Source organism: Morus notabilis, unplaced genomic scaffold, assembly GCF_000414095.1.
Source record: "Morus notabilis unplaced genomic scaffold, ASM41409v2 Scaffold158, whole genome shotgun sequence".
Taxonomy (NCBI): Eukaryota; Viridiplantae; Streptophyta; class Magnoliopsida; order Rosales; family Moraceae; genus Morus; species Morus notabilis.
In genome coordinates, this window is record NW_010364156.1 from 27,936 (window position 1) to 37,072 (window position 9,137).

Genomic DNA, 9,137 nt, shown 5'->3' on the forward strand with positions numbered 1-9,137 from the left:
AGAGAATAAAATCGCAGTTATTGCCTTTGAAAATTCTCTACATTGCTTTTATAAAAAGATAATTATTTTTATTCTTTCGCACAACTAATTTTGTTTGGGTCTCACATCAAATGTAGATTTTTATTTTTTTTATTTTTTGATGAAAAGATGCCTTTATTTAATCAAAAGCCAAATCGGCAATAGCACACTGAGCAATGACATCAAATGTAGATTTGTGTGGTTAAAAAAAAAAAAAAAAAACACACACACACACATAAATTTTGTCGGATTAAAAAATCCAAAAAATAATCTCAACATTTTTCAAAATTGAAAACATAAAACCTTGGATAAGTACAGAAGATCTTTTCTTGCCATTATCCCTGAAATAAATGATCTTGGGCAAAGATGGGAAAATCATTTGCTGGTTAGCATTTCCTTCTTGTAATCCTCTATTAATTATATGAATCTAAGTCGAGTCACCATTTAGTGCGCTGGAGTCAAACTACCGCTAGTGTGGGACAAAAAGTTGTGGAAGTTGGAAGCAAGCCACTAATGTAATATACAAAGCATCTCTAATACAATTTTCTAAATTTTAATTAAATTTGAGCTAAAATAACTAAAAAGTTATTTTAACTAGTAATTTTTTTTAGTGAATCACTCTAATTATATTATCTATTTAAATTAAACATAAATTATTTTAACATTTTTTTGAGTTTAAAATATAAATAACTTTTTTTTAACTTTTCTTTTAAGTCAAAACAAAAAATAAAATAATAAAAAGAAAAAATAGCTAGTCACTTTTTGCTAGTTATATTTAGCTAGCGAAAAATATTTTAGCCAAAATAGTTAACCATTTAGTGGATAAAGCTAAATAAAAAAAAAATAAATCATTAACTATTTTGACTAAAAACATGAAATAACTAGCATGATTAGAGTTGCTCTCAGAATGTCAAGAGGGAAAGGAAATAAATATCTTCTAAAATGTATAAGTCTAGAATGTTACTCTTTAATTTTGATTAATATTCTTTTTCATTAAGTAACTGTATTAATTAAAGAGTATTAATTAAAAATAAAAAGTAAAAATTAAGTGTTATACACTCTAAAAGCCGTTTGGTTCACGCAAATAGAAGCCCAACCTTATTGTAAAGCCTATAAGGCCTACAATGGGAAGTCCAATGCTGGCGTGCTGCCCATAAAGCCTACCAAACTATTGCCATATTTTGAGGTCCTGTCTCATCCATTTGCATAATATATTATAGGAAAATGATCTTGAGTTGGAGATTTGATTATACTCTTGATTTTTCACAAAAAAAAAAAAAAAAAAAAGACCAATTAAAGCTAGATTGAAGATTGAGTAGCAAAAATATCCATGCACGTTAATGGAAATGGCCGACCCTGGGATCACGGAAACAAAGTCGTCCAACTGGGGGAAAATTTGACATAAATATATACTGAGTCCATTAAATAGAAGCATTCTTGGGCCGGTCGTAATTCGATACATTTTAATAGAAGTGTAGAGTTCAAATCTCTTAGAAGACGTTTAGTTCATAGATTAGAATCAAGATATTAGAATTATTTTCGATTTACGTGTATTTTTTGTGAGAGAAAATACTGTAACGAACCATAAATCATTATTCGAATCAGGGTACGAATCCCCTTATAAACACACCCTTAACTTAAAATTCTATAACTATTATTTTTAAAAAGAAAATCTATAACTATTATTTTTAAAAAGAAAATTACATAATTACATAGGGTTGTGCGGAGCATACTACAATAAAGATTCGTTTTATATGATCTTACTGTGACGCAAATGATGGAAAAAGAAAAGGGTAGAAAATTAGGTCAACCCCCAATAAGGCAAGTAACACAATCTTAGGATCCTATCTAGTATCTACAAATCTATTTGACCTCAAAATTGCCCTTTCACAACGTGATCACAGTATCACCTAATTTCCACTCCTAATGGCAACGACATAAATGCCACATAATATCTACCAACAACTGCATGCCCTCTTCGTGTCTCTCAAAAAACGGATATAAACAACCCCACCCAAAAAAAAAAAAAAAGAAAGAAAGGCTCTCACTGTTTTTCCTGTCCTAGTCCCCAAAAAAAAAAAAAAAAGAAAGAAAGGCTCTCACTGTTTTTCCTGTCCTAGTAGTACTTTGATTTCATATACATTACACAGACATAATAGTACTTTAATTTCTTGGTTTTCTGTTTTCTGCTTTTGCTGTGTCATTTCTCTCTCTTGAAAAGGAGGTGAGAGAGGTGAGAGAAACTTGAACTGGTGATCATGGGGAGGAAGAGAAGCTCGCCGGCGAATGTCGTTTTTGGGTGGCTGAGAAGGCAGCCTATGAAGGTGAAGATCTTTCTTGGAGCCACTCTTGCTCTCTTTGCTCTGGTCGCTTTGAAGTTGACGGTGAAAAATCATAGCCACTTCTTTGTTGCCTCTGAAGCCGTTCATGCTCTTGGGATTATGGTTCTGATTTATAAACTTACCACCCAAAAGACTTGTTCTGGTAATATCTGATTCTAATTCTGTCTATTACTCTGTATTTTTTTTTTTTAATGTTTTTTATGTGTCTCCATCTATTGATCATGTGGATAAATATTGGATGCTTTTAATTAGGCTTTTCTTTGGGATATGCCCAAAACCGGATTTTGGTCTTTATTCTGTTAAATAATTTTTGTATGGCATGTTTTCAGAACGATTGATAATTTTTTATTTTATTCCTTGATTATCCTAAATCACAATCTATTTTCTTATCTTATGGATATTCACGTTTGATATCTTCTATGTAACTTTTGCATTCTGTAATTGTATTAACTTTCAGTCCCTATAGGCCACAACTCTCCGCATATCATTTTTTGCCATGATGGTCGGGGCACGATGCTGAACCAATAATAAGATTATGTGCAATTTAGTCCCTGGACACATTATTATCTTTGGTGCATTAACATGTTTTTTGCTAATTGAGGAATTTTGTATCACCTGCTTAGGTCTTTCATTGAAGTCTCAAGAACTTACAGCTTTGTTCCTAGCGGTTAGACTGTTCTGCAGTACCATCATGGAAGGCGACATTCACACATTGCTAGATTTCACCGCTCTGGTTTCCACAATATGGGTCATATATATGATACGGTTCAAGTTGAAGTCAACATACATCAAGGAGCTAGACAATTTCCCCTTATATTATGTGGTAACTAATTATACCTTTGTTGCTTATATTCTTACTTGCATCATAAAAACTTTTAACATTTATATCCCTTTTATCTACATAGAAAAGCATTAAGGGACATCTATACTAGTGCACCCCCAAACTTTCATCATTTGCAAGTCAATTTTAGTTTTAGCTTTTCGGACCCTATATTTGATAATTCTTGGCATTACTGTCTAATAAACAATGGGCGTGAACTGATAAACAATAATTACGATCCCAAATGCCAAAATTAAAAAGTTAAAGAAATAACTTGCCAACGAACAAAAACTTCTGGGTGCATCTTGTGCAAAATTCTAGGGAAATTGCGTCCATTAATTGACACTCCGTTGGCTATTGGATCTAAATTGCAACGGATTTCCAATTTTGATGTTTCATTTGCCAAAATTAGAAGTTTGGAGTGGAAGTTGTCAAACATTGAAAAGTTCATATTGCACAAGTGCAAAAAACCTAAACACAAGTTACAGATTAGGGGGTGTTAGATTTGAATACATTGATAATTTATGTAAGCCTAGCAATCACATTTTGTATTTCCGTTTATTTTTCAGGTAGTGCCTTCTGCTATTCTTGCGGTGCTTATTCACCCCTACACACAACATTTTCGCGTCGGCCGGATTCTTTGGGCTCTTGGTGCGTACATAGAAGCTGTTTCAATACTGCCTCAGCTTCACTTGATGCAGAATGCCAAGGTTTAACTCTCTTATCAAAAATCAACCATGATACATGATGGTTTGCCTAGTGTAGTAGTAGTGTAGTACTAACATATGTTCTTTTGTTCTGGAAATATGTTTCAGATGATTGAACCGTTTACAGCGCATTATGTGTTTGCACTCGGTATCTCTAGATTCCTGTCATGTGCTCATTGGATTATTCAGGTTAGTTTACTTTTGCTGAACATCTAAATCACATTATTTGTCAACAAATAAATGCAACAAAAAATACTAAATTTGAAGATATAATTTTCTGTGTCATTTTGTTCTTTTGGCGATTTTCATGCAGATTTATGAGACTGGAGGGAGGTACCTATACTTAATTGGATCTGGGTACTTCTGGTTCTTAGCCGCTTTCATTGCGGAAATGGTTCAAACATTCATCTTGACTGACTTTTGCTACTATTACGTAAAGAGGTAATTAGCCTCAATGCTTAAATTCTTTTTATAAAATCTCTATCCTCAAAAGTATTTCCCGAAATTTTTTCCTCAAAACAAATTCAAATGTGTCAAAATGCTTATACTTTGCTCCTCATGCTTTGTGTTTTGCAGTGTCATGAAAGGCCAGCTTATAATGAAAATGCCAGTTTAAAATGAATTCTAATCTCAAACTTGTAGGAAACAATGTTGTACATTTGTCTTCCTCACATCAAAGTATGAGGTTTCTTGTGGACTTGCAGACCGAATGTCCTGATTTTGTCATTTAAATACTAAATAGTCAGCCTTTCCCTTCTTTTTTTTTTTTATTTGTTTTGCCAACTTGTTTTACCTAGTTTCTGCCGTTTGTTTTGTTTTGCTTCACAGTCTAATTAAACTTCTGGAATGACACAATTATGATGTAGGATTGAGGAACTGGATTTTAAAAAGAAAGAAGAAAAAGAAGTAGAATATAGCAGGTGAGTTGGTTGAGGGTCCTTTGAACAAATATTTTTTTTTCTAAAAAAAAACAAAAAGATAAAAGCAAAACCAACAATGGTAGGTGATACTTGATCAACAAACTTATGGAGTTTCTTGGGTTTTGCCCTTTTCTTCGTCCTTTACGTCTAGTCCCGTTTGCCATTCAAGCTCCTTTGTGTTTTTTTTTTTTTTTTTCAAAATAGCACGTGAAATGCTAACTTATCCCTTGTATTTTAAAAACAATGTTAAAAAAAACATTCCCTCTAACGCAAAATTATATGCTAACCATCCTAAAAAAATTTCAAACGGTAGAAATAACCTGTCAATATTTAAACAAAATTAACTGAAAAAATGTAGTATTTTTTAGTGTTAACTCACTAAATTCTACCATCTCTGGTTTTTCTTTCTTTTCTTTTTTTTTAAGATTATGACTTTTTTATTTCAGATTTATTTTGAAAGTTTTTTCATTTTATATTTAGAATTTGAAATGTTATTATTTAAATTAAAGTGGAAATTGTCTTTCTTATACAATTAATTTGACTAAAGTATGTTAGGAGGGATATTTTTAATCCACGCAACGTTCTTGACAATATAAGGACACTGTGTGAAAAGACGGTGTCCTTCAAAACAAAAGTAAAATGCCTCATTTGAAAATAATAATAATAATAATACATGAGAGGTTTTTGATATTATCCATTGACGAACTTTAAGAATCTAACTTTTGATGACAAAACATGTTAAAAACATTTTCATGACTTTTTAATTTGGCTTTTTTTCTACAGAATTTTTTTTTTTTATAAAAAAAGGATATGTCGTCTACAAATAATTTGTCTATGGGCCCATGTCCTAGCAAGCAACATGTCGTGTTAATTTATTTGCTTATCAAATAACTTTAAAAAGATTTTAATTAAGAGTAAGATTTTAATTAAGAGTAAGAGATAAAAATCTATATTAATATATTTTATATTTTAAAATTAAGATCAGTAATTTTTTGTGAATTTATATGGACGTGTATACTTCTAAATATTGTGCGCTTAGTGATATGTGCTTTTGGATCAGGTCATCTTCTATTTATCATCTACCTAAAAGAGTAAGGCATTATAATAATTATGATTATATCACTCTATTTAAAAATAAATAATTATAATTTAATTAAAAAATAAAATAAAAAATTATAATAATACTTAATTATTTATAATAATATAGATAATAAGTACGCACAAAACCGCAACAAATCACGTATTTTTTTCAAAAAGTAATCCCATTGCTCCCGATTGGGAGAAGACCCACCTTATATGGCTGTCCTAAGTGGTCTCACTGGCATTTTGGATGATTAGAAATTTAGGGACGTTTGGTTGGAAGATTCAAACAATGATTTGAATCATAGTTCATGATTTATTACAGTATTTTTCTCATAAAAAATACTCGTAAATCAAAAATAATTTTAATCACATGATTTTAATTCATGAACCACGTATGTAGCCCAATATTCTAGTACTCTAATTTTTAAAACTAAAAATGAAAATGAAAAAAGATAAAAAGATAAAAAGTGAAAGCGTGTGGGAGAACTTGAAGTATAGCGCAATTTCTACTTTTCCATCGAAAAGGAAGAAGCTGGAGCTCACAAGCGGAAAGATGCATATACGGCTGAAGCTTTCAACTAAAATAACTAAATCATGTAAAAATCTATTTGAATAATAGTTTATTAGTAATGTTACTAATGTATTTGTACATATATCCTGTGAGATTTCCTCTATTTTTTAGTTGGGTTAATTTCTTCTGTTAGTTTTTTTTTTGTTTTTTTTTTTTTTTAGTGCATGTCATTTTAAGGTTCATTTTGAGATTCCGCGTGCTTGTGGCTTGTTTGAAATTAAAAAAGTGGCACAATGCGTTCTAACAAAATAAATTTTCCCTCCGTTCATTTTACCGATTCGTGTTTAGAATTTGAGTTTTGCTACAGTAAGAAACTCTCATAAACAATTACATTTTTTTTTTAACTACAGTAAAAAATTCTCACATAAAGTCATATCTTAACTCGAATTAAAAATTCAAATTAGAGAACTAAATGGGTCATTTATTACAATGGACATAGAATTGTGTATTTTTACTTTTTAGACTAATGAAAACCTTTATTTACATTAAATAAAAAAAGAGATGATAGTCTCCACAATGCTCTTCTCACTGATATTGAATCAAAGTCAAATATATATATATATATATATATATTATAAAGATTATACATATTGGTTGTTGTCTTAATAAAACACTTTCGTATTATACATGCACCTGGTAGGATTTTTTTATTGATAAGGTTATGACGGTTAGATATGATTAAAATTAAATTAGATTAAAAAAGTATGTATAATATTTTTTTTTATTATTTATGACAGTTAGATATTATTAAAATTAAATTAGATTAAAAATATATATAATATATTTTTTTATAAATTTAATTATTTTTTTATCCTATAAATCTCTCAAAATATAAATGCTATAAAAATTTTAAAATAAAAACATAAAAAAGTATTGAAAGAAGACCCGTTTTTAATATAGAATTCCTAGGATTCAGGGGAAAAAAAAAAAATCTAGTATAAGAAGAAAAGAAAATAGAAGCCGCATGGAATTTTTATATCATACACGTTGGAGTTTTAAAAAGTACAGCGAACACATTTCATCATGAAACGGCAGTGAGACCCACTTATTGGTATCGTCACACAGGATGAGGTTTTCACTTTTCACCCTATCGGTACAACCTAAAATTTCGACCAAACACAATTTTTTACTGTATCTTGAAATCTTAATAGTCTACGTTGAAATATAGAAAAAATTTTAATTTTTTTTACGAATAATAATACAACATCATCAGAATAATTACTATGTAATTTTTAGTACAACATGAAAATCATTATAATAATTACGATGTGATTTTCCCTATTTCTAAAATATTTAAAAAAAATGTTATAGTTAAATCTCAACCTTATGAATTTCATAAATTTGGTGTGTAGTTTAATTTTTACTTGTTAAATGTAAACGACTGGGGAAACTTTTTTTTTTTAATAAAAGAAAGAAAAACTGTTCGATTGTTTTTTTTTTTTAAATATAAATAGATTCCCCATGATTTAAGAGTTTGTTCGGATTTCTTTAAAAAACAAAAAAAGAAAAATCCTATCCACAAACATAAAAACGCCGAGAGGAAAGATTGATATCAATACCAAAATCAATTAATATCAATATATAAAGGATATATGTAAAATATATCAAGAAATTACAGTTTGGAGCGTGAGACCGAAAATAGACATCAAGAATGTATGAAAGGACAAGAAAACAATACCAATAAAAGTAAACAATCGAATACAAGCAACAAACACAGATTCAAAAATAATCTAATGAAATTTTAAACTCGAATCAGCGAAGTGAACGGGGCCGTAACATAACAAAGACCACGCGAATCAATATAATAACACATACCTTAATGGTCAACATTGTGATTCAAAAATTTTCTATGGCACTCAGATTACTTGAACAATCTAATGGAATACTATGATGGCGTTACAACTCCGATCCCATCCCTACAACAATAAAAGTCATTTGCGATGACATTTTGTCGTCGCAAATATTTTATTATTTGCGACGACATGTCGTAACAATTAACCCCCGTTAAATAAATTAAGCATGTCATCGCTAATAAGTTCAATGTCGTCGCAAATAGTTTAGGCGCGCAATTTCCAATTACGCGGATTTTTGCCGCCAAAGGGAATCCATTTTTTGCGACGACTCATCGTCGCAAATATCTTTTTATTTGCGACAACACATGTCGTCGCAAATAATATCACTCTATTTGCGACGATGTGTTCTCTTTGTCGTCGCAAATAAGCTTGAACGGTGGAATGATTATTTGCGACGACATATTGTCGTCGCAAATAATTTTAGATGTGTGGTATTTGCGACGGCATTTTAAATTTATTTACGACAACAATATCGTCGCAAATAATTTCAGATGTGGGGTATTTGCAACGGCATTTTAAATTTATTTGCGACGACAATGTCGTCGCAAATAAGTCTGATCTATTATACCCTAACTTCTTCCTCTTCATTTTCCCCCGATTTCACTCTCTCTCTCTCTAAATCTCTCCGCCTCTTCTTCTCCTCCCCGCCGCCCCTGCCGCCCTCCATTCTCTCTCTCTATTCCATTCTCTCTCACCTCTTCTCTCTCTTCTCAGGTTTCTCTCTCTCTTCCCTTTTTTCTCTCTCTCTCTCTTCTGCTCCCCCTCCCTCTTGTTCCCATCTCCGGCCGCCCGTCCGGCCGCCCCGCCCCCACCGACCAGCCCC

General features: G+C 31.1%; 1 protein-coding gene across 1 annotated transcript; it reads left to right on the forward strand.

Moving 5' to 3' along the window:
* Positions 1-2,096: 2,096 nt before the first annotated feature.
* Positions 2,097-4,677, forward strand: LOC21390416 (putative ER lumen protein-retaining receptor C28H8.4). Its single transcript, XM_010105861.2, has 6 exons — positions 2,097-2,502; positions 2,984-3,183; positions 3,750-3,890; positions 3,996-4,076; positions 4,201-4,328; positions 4,464-4,677. Exons 1-6 carry the CDS (start codon positions 2,277-2,279, stop codon positions 4,501-4,503), a joined length of 816 nt encoding a protein of 271 aa, XP_010104163.1. The 5' UTR covers positions 2,097-2,276; the 3' UTR covers positions 4,504-4,677.
* The last annotated feature ends 4,460 nt before the right edge of the window (positions 4,678-9,137 follow it).

Excerpts from the sequence above, each read along its gene's own strand:
- LOC21390416 (XM_010105861.2), top strand. The coding sequence starts at position 2,277 with ATGGGGAGGAAGAGAAGCTCGCCGGCGAATGTCGTTTTTGGGTGGCTG. Across the intron at positions 3,891-3,995 it reads ACTTGATGCAGAATGCCAAG|ATGATTGAACCGTTTACAGC; the intron begins GTTTAACTCTCT and ends AATATGTTTCAG. Across the intron at positions 4,077-4,200 it reads GTGCTCATTGGATTATTCAG|ATTTATGAGACTGGAGGGAG; the intron begins GTTAGTTTACTT and ends ATTTTCATGCAG.